Source organism: Parasteatoda tepidariorum, chromosome 2, assembly GCF_043381705.1.
Source record: "Parasteatoda tepidariorum isolate YZ-2023 chromosome 2, CAS_Ptep_4.0, whole genome shotgun sequence".
NCBI lineage: Eukaryota > Metazoa > Arthropoda > Arachnida > Araneae > Theridiidae > Parasteatoda > Parasteatoda tepidariorum.
The window spans coordinates 42,790,263-42,811,013 of NC_092205.1; the positions used below are offsets into that span (position 1 = coordinate 42,790,263).

The 20,751-nt window shown below is 28.0% G+C and overlaps 1 protein-coding gene across 1 annotated transcript; it reads left to right on the plus strand.

Annotated features, from left to right (window-relative positions):
* Positions 1 to 2,925: 2,925 nt before the first annotated feature.
* On the plus strand, positions 2,926 to 18,898 carry LOC107441218 (sn-1-specific diacylglycerol lipase ABHD11; the record flags this gene model as incomplete). The annotated part of the gene is given in 6 exon segments (XM_016054389.4): positions 2,926 to 2,936; positions 7,751 to 7,904; positions 9,903 to 10,076; positions 13,551 to 13,742; positions 14,843 to 15,042; positions 18,698 to 18,898. Coding segments are annotated over 6 exon segments (867 nt in total). The 3' UTR covers positions 18,837 to 18,898.
* Positions 18,899 to 20,751: the final 1,853 nt, after the last annotated feature.

Below are 20,751 nucleotides of genomic sequence, written 5' to 3' on the forward strand. Positions count from 1 at the left end.
AAGCCTAATTAATTTCTAACTGAGTTTAAAATAAATATTATCATGTTCTTAGGGCATGAATCTGAATTGAACAACCTGATAATGCTCACTCTGGTTATTGTTTCCGTTTTTAAAAGCGCTATATGTTGAGCCACCTCATGTGACATATGCCATGTGAAATTTTTAGCAGCTATCATTGGTCTATTTTCTAACGTTGCCACTCGGGGAGTTGTAATGAGGCTTTTTTATGGTGCCGTGTAAGAGAAATATATATATAGATTCTAGAGTATTATAAACCTATTTTTATCAAAAATTAAACACTAAAATTTTTTAATGTAATAAAAACTTTTGTGATATTTTTTTTTGGTGGGAAGCCAAAATGATTGTGAATAAAAGTGGTACATTTATTATTACAATAATGATTGAATAATTTTATTATTTGTAATTCTATTATTATTGTTATTAGTTTTATTATTTATAATTAAACATTGCAGGCCATATAGAGCATATCATTGGAAATAATGTATGAAAGTGGGATATATTTTGCTACTTGTATTCAAAAGTTGTGGAAAATAGAGTGATAGTTTTTGTAAATATATGTCTGACGTCACAAAGTTATTTTATATGTTCTTTAAGCTGTAATTATTGTATATTTGTTAAAAGAGAAAATGGCAACGATGTTTGTATTCGAATGTTGATTAAATGAAAATGGTGAAAGTTAATGCATCGTGTCAAGTTATTTTCGACTAGAATTATTGTAATCTTGTAAAGTATAGAAATTAAACGGAGTCAGATAATAAATAAGCTGAGTACGACCGAATGAAACAATATTCAGGGAGATACTACCGACAAAAGTACCAAACAACATCAGGTGATTTAACTATGCCCAATTTATGGTTGATTTATATCACTGATTATCTTTTCTAGTCAAAATGAAGTAACTAAATTCATTAATAAAGAAGAGCGTTTCCTAATTACTATATTCAACGTTTATATCAGTTCTTTTTAATTTTTAATTAATTTTAATTTTAAAAATAGAATTATGTAATTTTTGTCAAAAAGTGAAAGGCTGCTCTCTTAAACATTAATTAAAAAGCTAATATAATACTTTAATTTTTGAACTGTATAATATTGTCATCTTTAAAGTAAAAATTTATTTATTTTACTCATTTTATTTTGCTCTTAACTGTGGAAACAATTTTAATCATCGTTAAACTATTGTAATGGCATAAATTAGAAAGATATATATCGCGGTGTGTTTGGTTTTTAGTTTCACTTAATATCTAAGTATTCTAAAACAATAACTTTAAAAAGAAATTTACCCTTTTATTTTACTTATAAATTATTCCAGCATTATAAGTACATCTTTTTATCCCTTTGTTACCTCATCATCAACTAATATCAACTACTAAACTCGACTAATATCAGCTACTATATACATCTTCTAACTACTACAGATTACTACATCAACAACTACAAATATTGAAATTTTACTGCTAACTTTATTTACTATATTTTGCGGGATAACTTAAGCAATATATTTTTTGTCTTTAACATGTATGTTTTTGTGAACTTTCGTATATGTAAACATTAAATGTAAGTGTAGAAAGTCATTGCTCTTAAATTAACAGAAGTCTTAAACTTCTCAAAGGCTCCGTCCTAATATGAAATGATGCTTTTTTACGAATAATATGCTATATTTATAACTGCTGTGAGTTAGTAACTGTTACTCATGACAGTTAGGTCAAGTTTAGCTTATCTAAAGCCAGCGCTGTCTAAGCTTATTTTGAAAATGACGAATCAATAAGAAAAAAAAGCCACAGTTTCGTGAAAATGAAAAGCGTTTGTAGTCTAATTTTTTAATATTTAAAAACTTACACCGATGCTTCATTACCTAGGCTCATAAAAATTGGCAAAAACTGAAAATATGGCAGTGATTTTCATAATTTTTATCGAAAAATGTCGCCAAATTAGTGAGTTTTAAAAAGGTTTAATAACTTTAAAAATATGTAAGTTCTGTTCTAAGGCTCAGATAATCTTTCACTATATATATAGTTTATGTATATATTTTGTATATATAGTTTACATATATATATAGTTTTAAACTGTATGTATAGATAATTTAAAATCATCGCATTGCTTCAAGTGTTAGTCACTTAAACTATGGCTTTTTTATTTTCCTTGGTGACAAAGCTTCGAAAAACAGCGTTAAAAGTGGTGTATGAAGGGGAAATTTCTTTTCTTTTTTTTTCATAGTTTTATTAAAATTGAGAATGTTGTAGGTATTTTTAAATTTTCATACTTTCAAATTAAAAAATGAAAAGTAACCCATTTTTTTACGTGGTATAAAAACTCAACTTTTAAAAAATCGAAAAATAAGTTTTAATGTCAAAGGAAAAATAAGTTTTAACGTCAAAAAATTCAAAAAGACTTCAATAAAAAAACCTTAAAAAAACCATACACTTACTATTCTTTTCAAACATGAATTTAAACAATAGTTTACGACAATAGGTCTATTGAAATGTTTAAAAAATGCCGCGCATATAAATTAGTTAATGCTTATACTTATTTATGACGTATCGTTCTATACAGTAGACACTTTTTATTTCCTGGGGGAAAGAATAAATTATAGTTATTTAATCTCACAGCCGAGAACCCTAAATAATTTTTCAAACAAAAACTCGTTGGACTACTGCGGTAATGAAACTCATGGTCAGGCAGTATATTACGTAATCAATTGAGCTTTTGTGAACACAGACCGTTGTTAAAAGGAAGCACAAAGTGACTATCAGATGAAGAGGAAGTAAATAATAGAGTAACGCTTTTCGTGTCAGACAAAAAGAGTTAAGTTTTTATGTTTCAAAATTTTGTCAAGGCGAGAAATTATTTATATATTTCTAATTTCCTTACTTAGATACAAGAAATACCTGAAAATAGAAAATTACAGCCATGACTGAGTAAGTTTAAAAAAATATGCTTTTATTTATTTTTATTTCAACATTTTTGTAGAACTGTGCGCACTGTAAAAAAATACAGAATCAAATTACGGTATATAGTACCGGCATTTTGGGTGCATCCATTTTTACCATAAAATATTATGCCGTAATTTTTATAATAATATTTATTAAATTACAGTGATTTAGGGATTTTTCTGTGATTATTACTTTAAAAATACCGGTATATCAGATATTTTTGTTCTGTAACATGTTCCGGTGAAAATGGATTTAACGATAAAAAGTACCAGCACCCTGAGGGGGCTAGTAAGTTTTACCGTAATTTGTTCCAAAATTTTTTACAGTGCTAACTCGCAATGCTGAAGTCGCAGAATGTCCCACGATAAGCATTCTAGTACCCGCTAAATCGAAGCAGTTGCCATAGAAGATGAGCAAATGCTTTGAATTGTGTTCAAAACAGGGTCGCCAACTTGGCTAATCCCAGAACCCATCCTTAAACTAACGAAGTGGAATTTTTCAGATATTACAAGTTGGAATTATATTTCCAATAAATTTTCTTAACAAACCAATTTGTCGTTTGAAATTATCAACTGGTCATTTTATAATGATCCTTACTTAAAATGATTTTATATATAATCTTTAATCTCAGTAAGTGGGTTTTTTTCAGATTCTCAATGTGAAATAGCATTTCCAATCAATTTTCTTTGTAATAATTAAATCAGTTTGCCCTTGTAATTATCAACTGATCATTTTTTAATGATTCTTATTTTATATTGATTATATATATATGATCCTTAAATTCACCAAATGAGTTTTTTCTTTCAGATTTTGCAACTTGAAATTGCATTTCCAAACAATTTTTTTGTAATTGGGCAATTCCACGGAAGTGTCAACTTTTAAGTGAATTTTTTTTTTGTGAATTGCATATTTTAATTTTAAAAATATGTTCAAAAATAGCCAAAGTCTACATATTGCCGTTTCATTTTTGATAATTTCAAATTTTTTGAATCTGGCAGCATTCTAAAGTAATCACATGGCTGACAAGTGAATTGTTCACATTTGTGCTCAAATTGTTTTCTTGAAAAAATACTTATAAAATAAAAGAAATGTATCTTTCTTTTGCAATATTTTGATAAAAATATGCATATAGAACAAAATGTAAACATTTTAAGTTTAATATATAAAATAAAAGTAACTTCTTTTACGTCATTCAGTCACATGTCTTAATAATGCATAAATTTCCTGTGAACAAAGATAAAATGTGACATTGGCAAGTTAGATATAAAACCTCTTCAGAGACAGCCTAATTTTCAAATTGTTGAAATTTTTACTTATTCTTACATAAATATTAATCCTGTTTATCTGTTAAATTCTGTTTATCATTTACATATTAATAAAACATTTTTTAAATGAAGGCTTTCTTCTACTAAACTTTTTGTCATTCCGTCACGGTCATTCCGTCACAGCAAATAGATGTTAATAACTGCTAGCCAACTTAAGGTTAATTTTCCAAATTCACATTTTACATTGCTTACACATTATACTAAAAGTATAAAATAGTTCAGAAAAATAATAGCTGCAAAATTCGCAGAAACTACCAGTTCTAAGCGGCATGCCAAAAGCTTGGTTGCCAAAATGTCATTCCGTCACACAAATAAAAAGTTCGTAAAATTAAAAGTAAGAAAGATAGAAAATCCTGTATTTTTAGTTTATGAAGCGCATTATGCCAATAATAATGATATGCATGAGAAAAAAAATTTTTATTTGAAATTAGATACATAGAAACTTCTATTAATTGTTATTTTGCAAGTCAAAATGTCATTCCGTCACATATGGAATTGCCCAGTATATATATTTATTCCCTTCTACTGAACTAACATCAATATTTCATAAGGGCACATTCATACTTGAAGGTGTGGTTGAAGTGACAAATTATCTATNCCGGCATTTTGGGTGCATCCATTTTTACCATAAAATATTATGCCGTAATTTTTATAATAATATTTATTAAATTACAGTGATTTAGGGATTTTTCTGTGATTATTACTTTAAAAATACCGGTATATCAGATATTTTTGTTCTGTAATATGTTCCGGTGAAAATGGATTTAACGATAAAAAGTACCAGCACCCTGAGGGGGCTAGTAAGTTTTACCGTAATTTGTTCCAAAATTTTTTACAGTGCGAACTCGCAATGCTGAAGTCGCAGAATGTCCCACGATAAGCATTCTAGTACCCGCTAAATCGAAGCAGTTGCCATAGAAGATGAGCAAATGCTTTGAATTGTGTTCAAAACAGGGTCGCCAACTTGGCTAATCCCAGAACCCATCCTTAAACTAACGAAGTGGAATTTTTCAGATATTACAAGTTGGAATTATATTTCCAATAAATTTTCTTAACAAACCAATTTGTCGTTTGAAATTATCAACTGGTCATTTTATAATGATCCTTACTTAAAATGATTTTATATATAATCTTTAATCTCAGTAAGTGGGTTTTTTTCAGATTCTCAATGTGAAATAGCATTTCCAATCAATTTTCTTTGTAATAATTAAATCAGTTTGCCCTTGTAATTATCAACTGATCATTTTTTAATGATTCTTATTTTATATTGATTATATATATATGATCCTTAAATTCACCAAATGAGTTTTTTCTTTTAGATTTTGCAACTTGAAATTGCATTTCCAAACAATTTTTTTGTAATTATCAAACCGATTAGTTCTTTAAAATTAGCAACTGATCATTTTATAATGACCTTTATCTTATAAAGATTTTATACATAATTTATAAACTCACCAAGTGGACTTTTTCAGATTTGCGAGTTGAAATTGCATTTCCTATAAAAGAAATTTTTCCTCCAGGGTGCTTCCCAGACCGTCGCCAATAGCCCATTGTGCAGCTCTAGTGCGACGTAAATTAACAACAACAACAATAAAAAAAAATTTTAATTCTCAGTTCAATTTGTTCTTCAAAATTATCAACTGAATATTTAATAAACTTAACTTGATTACTAGGCATATAAAAGTATATGATGTAAAAGTTATTTCAGTTGTCTGATTTTTGAGGACAAAATTTAATATAAAAGTTATAACAAGACAAATGAAACTGAGGTACATAATTAAAATAAGTTATCATGATCAATGCATGATCATTTAGGAGGCACATAAATGACTAAAGTAGTTATTTTCTTGAATATTTTTTGTTAGTAATCCCTTAGGTAACATTTCGGCAATAATTTTTTCAATATATACTATATCTTGTTCTTATATTCTGCATATATAGGTAGGTATGAATAAAACAATATATGGATTGGGTTTTTTCCTTAAGAAAACTTTTTTTGTGAACCCCAGTTTAAAAACATGTTTATCATGAAAACATCAATTCTGCCATTAGTTATATTTGTTGAAGATTATATCAGTATCATGGCCGTGTAAATTTCAATTTATACATTTTTATTCCTTTTTATTTTAACAGTTTTGTCGGACTATTGTAGAACAGACATCATGAACTTGCGACGCAGGAGTCGCTCATTGTTCCAGAGATAAGCATTCTCAGAATCAAAATTTTAACATTTAGTTTTCATTAGAGATAAGCAAATTATTATGATTTGTGTTCTAAAGCTTGTTTTATTTGAAAATATCAATTCTGTTATTGATTATATTTGTAAAGATTATATCAGTATCAAGACCAAATAAGTTCTTTATTTTTATAATTAATTTTTATTTTAACTTTTTAAAACAACCTTACTTATATTATAACAAAATAATATTTACAAGAAATGAAATTTTCCTAATAATGAAAATGTAATATTGATTTAAAAAAGTAGAAGTTTACTCACATTCTGAACACTTAGATCGTCATAAAAAGTTAATCAAAGTAAATTTGAAAGAGAAGTTTTTGTGTCTTTATATATTTATTTATTTTTGAGATTTATTGCCCCTTTTGATTACAAAAGTTTTAAGCCGGTTACTGAGAAAAATAAAAGCTTATAATTACACTAAGGAGCATCTTTTTTTCTGTTGCATGAGATTTTTTAACATATCTTAGATACTTCCGTATTGCATATTTCAAATCTGTAATTTGTTTCGATCTCCAAGAAACAATATTTTTTAAATGACATTTTCAGTCCATTTTTTGTTGAAATGTAGAAGTTTAAAAACGTTATATATAACAAGTGTCACATAAATACTGCGACAAACTTCTAGGGGAGTTAGGACATATTATCGGGATTAAAATTGCGTAGGAAATACCGTCGTAAGCGGCTAGGGGCGCTTCCCTGTTATGACCTGTTCAGAAGCATACTATGAAACAACTCATAATAGGGTTGCGTCCCTAGCCGAGTAGGACGACTTTTCCGGACATGGGTTCCTATGCAATTTTTATCCTCCTGATGATGTGCCCTAACTTCCCTAGAAGTTTGTCACAACATTTATATGACTCCTTCCTAAATGTAGCAATTTTAAGTAGTAAAATATAGAAAAATGCCATGGCAAAAAAATAGACTAAAATATCATTTAAAAAAACTGTAGCTTTAGGAGCAAACTTATTTTAGATTTGAAATAACCGCACCCAAATAGGGCAGGAACAAGTATTTGTATGAGTGCATCAAAAAAAATAGTTCCCTGGTGTCACCTATGAAAACGACTATTAATTTTTAAAAATAATACCTTTTCTTCGGAATTTTTAATACCTTCAACATCCCAATCTTTTTGCTGTCATGACCCAAACGTGCCCTTTATTCCAATGATAAAAGAGGCAAATTTTTAAAATCTAACCGCTTTCCTTTTTGTCTTTCTTTTTTTATTTCTATTTCAGGTCTATTCCAATTAAACTTTCGTATAAAGTATTCAAGCCGGCCGGTGGAAAAGGCAAAAACTTATCTCCTATCATATTCATTCATGGGTTAAGCGGCTCTAAGGAGAATTGGATTGATATTGCACAACTTATTGCAGATGGGTCTCAAAGAACGGTAATATACTGCAAGCTTTTAATGCATTTCTGGTGATATAACAGTGTATTTTTTAATAATTTTGAAAATCAGTGCTTATTCGAACGAACTCAGTCATACTCGATACTTTTATAGCATTTTTAACGAAACCAAAAAGCTACTAAGGATATATCTTCACATCACCCCAATTCCTTCTTTAACATTAACATTTTATATTATTTCGTTAAAGTATAAAAATAAATATTATGGCGTAATATGCATAAATTAAAATTTATCCAAAAGCAATATCAGTAAAGTTGATACATGGGATGAAGTGTGGGATAAGTGTTAAAAAAAACATGGGTAAGCGTTAAAAATACATGGAATAAGTGTTGAAAAAAAAAAATTTTCTCCTTTAAAACTGATATAATTTATTTAATATTTTTGGAAACATTAACTGGGATTGTAGCGAACATTTTTACTTCTGTCTTATAAAACGATAAAAAAAAATTTAAAGTTTACAAATTGTATGTTTCTGATCAACTTATAAAGTATGTTAGTTTAAACTGTTGATGAACTTTTTTCTAATATTATTGAAAAATGCCGAAAACTATTAATTTTAGTTCCAACTGATAGGGAAACGTCTAAAGAACCGATCTACAAAGAAGTTTAATAATAAATTTGAAAATTCTATTTATTATGAATTGTTTTCTGAGGTGGGGAAAAGTGGGAATAGCAGGCGTAGCTAAGTGCTGTATTAGATTTCTTTTTTTTACTTCTGTGTTAGCTTTAGATACTTTAGTACTTTAGATTCTTTAGTAAGATACTTTAGTTAGATTTTTAGAACATTAGATACTTTAATAAGTATCTAATGCTCTACATTTTATAATGAAATAGCTAAAAAATAATTTACTTGTTTTATGATAGACCTACAATAGTAATTTTAACGCTGAAATTAAAATTTCTTTTAAATTTTAATTTTTTAAGAGAAGAATGATATAAGGAATAACAATACAACAGACAAATTATACAGTTAAAAGAATTACCGAAATAGCATAATGGGGCTAATTAATAGGCATATTTAAAGATATAGATGAGTTTTCACGCAAGTATCTGCCTTCATAAGGCAGTTTTTTCATGGAAAACAAAACAATATCCTTCAATTAATTCAATAAAAATACATGACTGGTATAGACAGTAAAAACACTTTAAATTACCACTATAGTTATTAATATTTACTCTCTCATTTATATTTCAAATAAACCATAAACTATCACACTTTTCTTGCTTTTTAATGAAATTGTGTAGAGTTCAGCAAAATATACTGCATTTGAAGTGAAACCTAATTTTGACAGCTTTGAACATTAACTCTTTAATTTAATTTTAAAAAAATATTTTTTAGCATTTTTTCTTAATATAATATAATCATGATACGTTTATTTAAGAGATTTTTTATTTCTAAAACATTATTTGCATATATGGTTTAGGGAAATATATACTAACTTTAGAACTAAACCCATACCCCACTCTGGGGTAAAATAGGTGCATCAAAACATGTTCTTTTAAATGCATTAGTGTAAGAAAACAATCAACCAAAATAGATAAGTTATGGCTTATAATTAATCTATATGAATCCAATGTATATAAAATGCATCAAAATTTGCAGTAAAATAAATTCAATGGTTTGGTTTAGAGCCTTCTTTTAAAAAAAAGTTCGATTTTATACCCTCTTTACTCCACATGATCCTATTTATGAAGTTAATTAGAAACATTATACTTTAAATAATTCAAGTTCATTTCATTAAAATATTATTTTAAATTTATCTTTAAATGATATTCATCTTAAAGGAGGACAGAAACCGTTTTTCGAATTACTTTAATCATTAAGAAAATTACAAGGTATTATTCTGTATAGTTCAATTTCAAAACAGTATTTCATTAACTTAATTTTTTCTACAAACTTTGTATTTAAAGTAATTGATTGTTTCGAATTTTTAGACAAATTGTTTTTACTATATATTTTTTCCCTTTCCTTACCAGGCTTATGCATATGATGCAAGAAATCATGGGGATAGTCAATTTACAGAATCTTTTAATTTCGATCTTAATGTAGAGGATTTGTTCCAATTTATGGATACCATCGATGTTCCGAAAGCTGTCTTAGTTGGACACAGCATGGGTGGAATAACGGCAATCAGAGCAGCTTTAAAAAATGTAAGATGATGTGTTTTCCATGCATTTCTTTACGTTTTCAATCTAGGAGAGAGGAAGGCTAATGTGTACATGGATCTAATGTGGTCGTTTTGAATAGCTTATTTATTTATTAACCAAATCTCCTCTATGAAATATTGTTAATTTGCAACTTTGATGTACACTCATAAGCACACTGTTAATACTTTAGTAGAAATTTGTAAAAGGTTTTTAAGGAGCAAAATTAACTTTTAACACTGTTAATAATTTAGAAGAAATTTGTAAAAGGTTTTTAAGGTGTAAAATTAACTTTTAACACTGTTAATACTTTAGTAGAAATTTGTAAAAGGATTTTAAGGTGCAAAATTAACTTTTAAATTTTCTCTCTACTCTTTTGTTAACACATTTTATTTTCAGAATTTCAACCAAATGCGATAATGTGTTATAAAATATACTGTTTTTTTTTACCTATTTCAATATTAACTTTTGCTCAGTATAGTTTCTATTAATCAATATTAGGCATAAACAAACATTCTTGGGACTAGTGTAAACACATGGTGGTGGGGTTAGTGCACTGTAAAAATAGCGTACTCAGATATCTCGAAACTTTCTTCGTTTGTAACGAAACCGTTTTCTGATATATGCTCTGAGTGAATATGTCGTCAAAGTGACGAAATAACTATCGTGATAGTTATTTATTCTTCAAAAAAACGAATTTTGTCATCCTATTTCCTTTTTTTTTCAAAAAAGAAAAAACCTTGTGATGCCTAACTTTTCTAATAGCCACTTCTTCGCGATTAACATACAGCTGAGTGAGTGTTACCTTAATAACACAAGAAAGAAAAATGGAACAGTTAGATAAATTTCGCCTATGATTCGAACCCGGATTCTCCTGTGCGAGGCAAACTCCTTGTCCACTATACAACCCATCCTGCTAGTATTTCTTCTTTATTTTCGCTCGTCTAATCTTCTCCTAGCTTTATTCTGTTTAACAAGATCCCACAATACACTACAATGAGGTTTCGAGTTAAGGATACATTTTCGTCACCTATTTGAGAGTCCCCGTTTTGTCACATACCACGTGATTTCGTGAAGAAATAATATTCATAATTAACGAAATGTAGCTCAAATATTTCTAAATTGTCAAAAGTTAGAGTGCTGAAATCGTCAAAATTGTCAAAAGTGAGTTTATTTCTGAGAGTGTGTGGACATGCTTTAAATGGATTTTGTCATTTGTGAGTCAGCAACTTTAGTTTTCTTCCCCCTTGTTAAGTCGCAATGATATCAAATCGACATAAATATATTGAAACTTCTTACACAAATGTGCTACTCAAGTTTTTTTTATAAAATAAAAATCAGGTACAGTGATAGAGTGGAAGTTGTTTACAGATAGGGGATTATGATGCTCAATTAAAAATGAAAGATTTATATAGCTATTCTATTTATTAATCTTTCATTTTTCTAAAAAAAAAAGAATATTTCAATAATTTCAAGAAAAAAAATTGTTGTTAAACTTTTATCGTCAATGACTGATATAACTACTAGAGGACTGCATCTCAATACACATTTAAAGTTGACGTTTCAATTTTTTTGATAAAATAAAAAAAAATCTAAATACTTGTCAAATGAGCCAAATTTAATAACGGTTCTCAAATGTATTGATTTCCGTACAAAAATGTCTTTCTCAGTATAGTTAAATGCTCTATTACAAATTAGTACTTCAATTAATATACGTCAATATTTATTCTCCAATAAGGCATAGATTGAAATTATTTTTATTTTGGCTTTAGATATAACTTTCTGGGTTGTAATCAATGACACCTGAGAAAGTTATCGAGATTCCCAACACTTGCCCCGAGTAATATGGCTTGTGTGAACAGAAACAACTTTTTTAAAAAAAAAAAATTTAAAGGAAAAAGCAACTTTTTAAGACCTGATAAAAACAAGAATGGTGTAAAACATTCAAATTATTGTTAAAACAATACTTCACGAGTTAAAAATTACATTTCATAAGGTTTTTTTGACAAATTTGTAATAAATGCCCGTGTTCTGTCTAATTGGAAACTGGATAGTCAATGTTAGAGTCTGCGGTTTATATTTAACACTGCTACGGTAAAAAAAAAATGCGTGCTAAACTTTCATGAAACTTTTTTCGTTTTGACTAAAACGTTTCCGGTTTATGTTCCCGCAATGAACTGAGATGAGGTTCCGAGTTGGAATATTTTAGTCACAAATTTTAGAGTTAGCGTTTTGTCACAAATCACGTAATTTCGGGACAAAATTCTCAAAATTAACGAAATTCAGCTCAAGGATTGCTGAATTGTCAAAAATGTGCGTTTTATTTCTGAGAGTGTTCGGGGTGATAGTCACCAAATTAGAACGATATGGACAGTAAACGTGTTAAATTACAGCACAGATTTAATTTTAATTGTTACTCATTGAGAAAAAGCAAGTTACTTTAGGCCAAGTGAAGTCATCATGCCTTCTCTATTTTATGGATCTTGAAACCATCTTTCCATTCTTTTAAGAATTCTCATAATTTTTTTTCTATTGAATACACCATCTGCATTATATCTTCATAGGCTGAACTGTTCTACCGTGAATAAGCACTTCAGTGCAGGTGCCGTGAACACAGTTCCAGTTCCAAGTTATTTTGTAGTTATTTGTTTCTTTATTATTTTGTTAGAATAATTGAAAAAGTACTTTTCTAAACATGTTACGGTATCGAATGTTCCAAACTACCTATGTAGGCAATAGGAACAACCTGTGTTCCTTGCATTATTCTTAAATAAAAGTAGTGAAAAAATTCGTGACGTAGTTGGTAAATCAATTACCTATATTACTAAGCATTTAATAATATTTTCCTTGTTTTAACAGCTTTTATTAAAGAGCTTTATGGGAACGTTAAATGTTCAAACACAACAGCCCCTTTGCCAAAAAAAAAGTTCGCAAAGTTCGAAGTCTTTGCCTTCTAAGTTCAAGTAAGACACCACAACCAATCATTATATCAAATCGAAAAACAATTTAAACATTATCACAAAAAATTATTTTTAAAATACCTACTAAGTTTTTGAAAATTCAATTCTTCTCAAAAATCAGAACTGGCAGACCAGATTCATAGAACCGGTTCAAGAAATGTTCGAAAAAATAATTTTTCCTTTAAAAAAAATGCTTACATTCGGTCTTAAAAACTATTTTTGGTTTTAAAAACTTTCAACATTTCCTTTTCCACTAATTTTATATACTTATAGTCATATATTTAGATCAATTTCGAAATATTTTTTACAGCAGAGATAGACAAACGTGAGTGGTATAAGAGTTGCCATAGTGCTTGTAATTTTGTGTATTTTTAAATGTTGTATTTTAAATAGTTGTGCACAAAATGTGTGTTCTCATTCACTTAGTTATTTATTTTTAAATTACTAGACATTTTTGGAACACGGGAATATTTTTCCACAAAGAATGTTTTTACACTATTACAGTTCTATTTCATTTTAGCCTGAAAGAGTGGAAATGGTTTTCATAGAAGATATGTTCACAAAGAAATTACCGGCGGAAATTCTTAAATTTGTTAGTGATTTTTTAAAGTTATGGCTGGTAAGCGTTTCTGAAATACCCAACGACCTGGATCCAGACGATGCAGTCAAGCATGCACTAGAAGACTTATACAGTAAAATTCCGCCAGATGCTGTAAGTAGTCAGTTACAATGTTCTCATTTTGATGTCAATTAAATTTTTTGATAAAAATTGCATATAATTGTTGGCCTTTTAAAAAAAAAACTTTGTTGTAGCAGTCATTTAATACTACTAGTACATCATTAATACTACTATCAATATTTTTAACTGGAACTTTGTTCATTATATGTATTTTTTACCTATTGGGGATATCAACATTACTTATTGTGTGAAGTCCTGTTCATTGCTCATTCATTCATCATTTTGGGAACCTTTTTGGTTTTAAAAATGATCCGTAAGCACTATTTGGTAAAGAAATTAGCTAGAAATGCTTTATAAAGTAAGTTAGAAAATACTTTCCAAAAATATTATATGAGTTTACATTGATTGACATTTTGAAGCAATTTAAACCATGATTTCCTTCAAATTTGCTGAATCCCTTTTATGATGATAAGGTAAAGTAATTTTCGCCCCACCCTATAATTTTAGGGCATACGTAAAGTTTCAAACCCGTCGCCGCGGCAGGCCCACCTAGGAGAGGGGGCGCAGGCTCGGTGTGTGCCGGTCAGTGAACCCGGCGAAGCACCACCGTAGCATTTATTAAAATTCATTTAAAATTACATATGTCAAGGGTAACAGCCTGACAAACTTGGTTTACAATAATAAAGGAATGGCACAATACTTATGATTAATAAATAAGACACCTGTACATTTAATTTAGAGCCACTATAATCCTCAAAGCAAACTAAGGCCAAAAGGCCCTTATAGTGTTTAGTTATTTATACTTTAATATCAGGTAAAAAGACCCTGATAATTAAAAGTTGACTAATGGCATATTATCCAAAATTCGCCAACTCAAAAACTTGGCAATCATAAAAGAACACAGTAGTACACAAAATCAATGAATACAGACGATGCATGCAAAATCAATGAATTTTTACGATGATAAGTTGAACCATGTTATCGTTATTCTCAAACTTGATTACACTATTCTATGGTCTAACTTGAACAATCAAACACCTTTTTGCAGTGATATAGCTCGAGGTAAAAATATTATGGTCCATTATTATGATGTGCTGAACCTATTTTTTAAGAGAGCACTTTAATTTTTATAGCCAGATGTTACAGAGAAGGAAAAATTATTCAATTCTGGAATCCAACTCAAGCGAAGCAGTGATGGTAGTTATGACGTGAAGTTTAACAAAGATGTTATAATACCAATTTTAACGAAGATAGATGAAATCATGACTGAACCCGTTGGTCAGTTTGATGGACCAGCATACTTCATATATGGAGCACTTTCGCCCTTTTTTGTGTAAGTTACAGTATTCATAAATAAATTTTAATTCATTTCCAACTGGATTGATTTTATACCTAGGTTGTTACTAATTCAGCTATCTGGAAAATCAATCCTAAAAAAACCAGTTCGTTACGAAATCCCTTTTAAACTAAGTGTGCGCCATAGCATAGATACACTGAGAAAAAAATATGTTCAAAACTACCAGAATATAGTAAACTTTACCATGTTTCTGGCTCTATGGGAACACTAAAAAAATTTTACCAAAGCGCTTTGACAATGATTTTGGTAAAATTAAGATTAAACTATGGTTTTATAATGTATGATAAAATTGGAAAATATTGTAAAATTTGGTAATTTTATCATGATATCTTGGAACAGCGCATTAAAATCATTTATTCGGTTAAATTTATTCCTCAATTTTGTACTTTTTACAAAATGTCTAATAAAAAGAACTATATATTTAAAAACGAGAATTTCTGGCAAACCATTACGATATTAACGGAAAAATTATCAAATGAATGGTTTAAATACCATACATTTAGGATTTATTAACTAAAATTACGTTTTGCTAGTTTTTTTTTACCAAAACTGTCCTTATCATACAATACGGTAATTTTACAAGAATTTTATTGTCTGTGTAATTAGTTTGGGTTCCACCACTTCTTTGCTAATTATTAGGAACTAAATAACTTCAATTGACTTTTAGCACCAGGTTAAAAAATTACTCAAAAACTCTTTGAAAGACTTTTTTTTCATCGATTTGAATTCTCGAAATGTACTTGAGCCAATTAGGAGCCACAAAGGTTTATATTTCAGTGAATATATTCTAATGAGATATACACTATAGAAGTACCTATAAAGGGCAAGATATGAATGGCGTACTCCTAGGGTACAGAAATATTTGACAGTTAGAGTGCAAAAAAAAATTACAATAATTTCATACAAGTTTGAAGGTCATCAATTATTATTATTAAACGTGACCAATAAGGAAATTAACTGGAGAAGAAAGTTTTAAGTATTGCATAATCAAATCAATTTATAGATCTACTTTTTCAACTTTTATGTAATGTGAATCTAAACTTCTAAAGTCTATTTTTGACTAGTTGATTTTGTAAATAATTAAGGGATAACTATAAATTGTTTTTAAGACTTTGGGTTTAAGCTCAATATATTTGCTTACCCCTTAACGGAAATGAGCTTTAGTAGCCACCTTGATCTTACTGGGAGATCAAAAAAGTGTGTAACTTACATAATTTTTCAAAACAAGTGAGATATTGACCTTGTTCGGCTTTTTTTTACTTAAGGGTCATTCTCACTGGATGCGAGAGAAAATGAGTACCTGATTTGTGAAAAATAATTTCCGGTGAAAAACATCGAAATTTCATCTTAAAGACAGTATTGTGGATCTGTGCGGCAACAAACTATTTGTCGTATTAAATAAAACCTCTATTTTTCTTGGTAAATTTCCTTCGGTATTTTTTGTAATTAAATATTTATGTTAACTTATTGGTTATCAATTATCTGAGAGAATATATACGCACCATATTCCCCAAATACACTGATTTTCTAACCTACTTCTCATTAGTATGTATTTGCTGATGAAGTATATATGCCATTATGGTTCACTGATTAGGCACAAGCAGATTTAGACAGTTAAAGTTGAAGTTAAATGCCTTATTTTGAAGGTCTTTGTACAACCTTTGACTTTTGCACCAAAAGTCAACTGTAAATATTATGTTCTAATAGTGAGTGTTGAAGGAATAGAATTCCAATAAATTAATGTAATTGATACTTGGTGAACTATTCAATGTAAACAAAACACAAAAATATATATTCTGAAGAAAAATAGCCGTATAATTTATAAATAATTGATTTGGGGATTTATTAATTTATTTATTTATTTAACTAGTTAATTAATTTCTTTCATTTTTTTTCTTTGTGTGAATGAATGTTGTTCAATAAATAATTTTATGACTGAGTTAAAACATATCAAGAATCAACTGAGCGGATTTTGGATTTAATTATTTTGGTGAGAATCCACTAAAAATCTATGACGGTTAATTTGACGGTTAATGGTTAAATTGCGTATGAAAATTAAATGCTTTTGAGAGTGAGTAAAGAATTAATTTTCATGCTTTAAATAAAGATTTGAAATCTTTCAACCTTTTACTTTAAGGATAATAGTTTTTATTTTTAGTAAAACTCTTAATCACGTTTATCACGAATTCGATTCAAAATTTTTTCAGCTTAAATATCAGCTGGGATAAAAACACGTGTACCAATAGCAAATAGGTATGATCTAAGATGAATCTACAGCCGAAAGTAGGAGTGATCACTGATTTGTAAGATAATTTTTGAAACATTGAGAATTATTATAGGAGTGGTGGCCACATTGTTACGAGTTCTTTCTCGTTTTTATAAATTGATAAAAGTAATACGTGCTTTTTTTTAATAATTCCAATAAATTTGAACTTCAATAAAAAAATATAAATAAATAAAAATTAATGAGTTACAATCATGTTAGAATTTTGGTTTGAAGTCTTAAGCTGGTGCTGATCTGGACACCAAAATTAGTTCAAAAATTCCTCCATTAGATCTTCATCCGAAAATACATTGAAGTGTTTTAAACTTATAATTCTGAAAACAGTCAACTTAATAATTTTATGTCACAGAAAAAAATTTTAACTATATTTTTACTGATATTTAATTTTAAAAATTGCATCAATATATCAATCGAAAATTATACAATTCATTATATTTTATGATTTTATTAATAAATTATAAAATATATAATAATAGAGATTTGCCTAAACTCAAATAAGAACGAAAATGTTTTGTATTTAAATTCATAATAGTTTAGAGTGATTAAGATGAAACTCAACAGTTTTCCTTTTACTTTTAAAAATTTAATTTTCAATTTAAAGATGAAATTCTTAGTTTAAAATTACATTTTAATTCGTAAATTTTTATTGTTTACCTGTTGCAGTTTTACCATTTTCTTAACTATCCGTTTTTCTCAATGTTCGCGTCAAACTTCCCAAACTATTTTTAGCTCTAAGCAATTAAAAACGAAAAGCATAAAATCAACTTTATTTAATCCAAGTATTTCTAAATGTATTTAGAAGACCTGGATTCACTTTTATTTGCAATTTGACTTAAAAGTTGTTCATTTTCAAGTAGAGTAAATGGTCGACTTTTCAATCCTTTATTATTCAGCACAGATCTGCAGTTAAAATTTTAGTAGTCTAACTAGTCTTAAAGTGGTCGGAATTTTACTTCAATAAATTTAATTTTTTCGATAAAAATAATGATAAATCCTGCTTGAATTATACAGAAAATGATTACAAATTGCTTCGGCATCAGGCATGGAGCCACTATTTAATAATTATTTAATTTAATAATTATTGAAATTTCTTTGGATTAAGGTATGAAAATTTTAAACTACTTTAAATTATGATGCATTAAATTTTTAAAAAAATTATCACATCTGTTAAAATTTTAATACAGAAAAAGAAAAATTTTAATCTATCTTTGGGGAGAAGCTAAAAGTTTTTATTGTAAAAAAAAGCAACTGGAAATACGTAAGTTCTAAAATTGTTGCTAATTGTCTATGTATTTTTAATACTTTAATATTTTGTTTTATTAACATTTTTTTCATTTATTTTTATAGAGGTAAAGAGGAAGCTCATATTAAGAAACATTTTCCGAATGCTGAATTAATTGAATTCGAAGGTGCTACACACAATGTGCACTTTGAATTTCCAGAAAAACTAATAGAAACTGTGCTTCAACGACTAAAGATAAACTGAAAACTTTTAAAATATGTAAAGCATTGCTCCATAACTAAATAAACTATTTATACATTCTCTGACTTATTACAATAAAATAATTAAATAATATCGCTATAATAATAATTATACGCTATTCCCAAGGGGAAATGACACTTATAGTGGAAAAATCAACTGCCCTAGTAACATAAGAGATTTAATTTAAATTTTATTGTTATGAAAATGCTAGTTAAAAAATTGGCAATGGGTAAAATGAATTTCAAAATAATCCATTTAAAACCTTATTGCTCAACGTGTCAAGAATATTTTTTAAGAAACCTTTTGAGTTCGTTGAACTTTCTTTCAAGAAAACTAACTTTTAAAACTTCTGCATACTTAATAGTTTGCAAAACTATTATTGACTAGATATTAAAAAATGGGTACTTTTTTCTTTGAGAGCAACCTATTTATTAATGTACAGACTAAAATTTACCAAAAATAACTAGCTTTACATACAGCTCTAACGAAAATTCAAATTTAAATTCTCGATAAGGCGTGCCAAATTTAAATAAGATTGCTTTAGTTTTGTTACATCATTTACATTGCATGATATTTTCTCAATTATTTACATCACTTAATTTATTAACTTAACTCAATTATTTAGTATTATTATTAATAATTATAATTAATTACTTATTAACTAACTTATTAAATTAATTAACTTAATTTACATCAATTATGCTAATTTTATGCTTTAAAACAATGCATTAATGTTAATATTTTAATCCACTAATGTTAATGCTGTAATGTGTGTTAATATTGTGATGTATTAATGCAAAATATTAATTTTTCAAGATGATGCTGTGTTTTTGCCCGTTAATGTATATTTTTAGAAAATTTGACGAAAGTTGAAAAAAAATGAACACGTTAGGAATTGCAATTTTAAAATGGCGAAAATATGAAACAATCACTATCAAAATTTGACGAATCATTATTGAAGTCAATCGCAGTGAAGAGGGTTTTAAAGCATCAAAACCAATTTGATTGTTAGAGAATAATTAAAGGTAGTGTGAAAGGTGATTATTAGAAACATCATCTAATTTCTTCCGATACTCAAAATGGTTTTGTTGTTTTTAATGTTTTTTGCTGTGACAGACTTTTATAATGATTTGTATGGTTTTGTAAACACTTTTCGCTTTTTATCACTTAAATTTTAACTTATTTATTCATTTCTGAATAATTCAGCATTTGAATAACTTTTTTAATGTGAAAGATTAGCCAGCAAACACTTTTCATTTTCTCATAAGTAAGGCTTTAACGTTTTGTGTCATTTTCAGAATTAGCATGGGTAGTGTTGGCTTAATATAGGCTAAACTTGACCTAACAGTCATAAATAACTGTTCCAAACTCACAGTTCTTCTTGACTGTTAGGCCATGAATAACTGTCTACATTAATAAAGAAAAAATTTACAAGTAAGATATACCTTTAAAACTTTTAATAATTTTATGGTAATGACTACCAAAGAAATCTGGAATTTCATGTACAAAATTGAATCATATCATGTAATTTATTTGTCTAATGAGATTGCACGGATGGATTATCATTTACATGAGATTTTTATATGTATGAACATATCATCACTAACTAATCCACCAAATATTATTTAAATTTAAAATGGACTCTTAATATTTCTTAATTTTAGCACTTTAAAAGTATTCTAAAAAAATTCATTTTTTTAGAAATTTAAAATTTCCTAAATCCTGTGTTTCACAATCAGGAGAAATTACTTATTTTTCGCTATTTTTTCCAGTTTTATATAGCACAAGAACTTGAGCGTGTTTTCAGAAAAATTTAGCAGTTTGTAAATTAATAAAATAATTAAATTACTTGTTCCATTAATTAAAAAAAGTATTCCTCTTTAATTATAACTTAAGTTAAATTACTTTAATTTTAAAG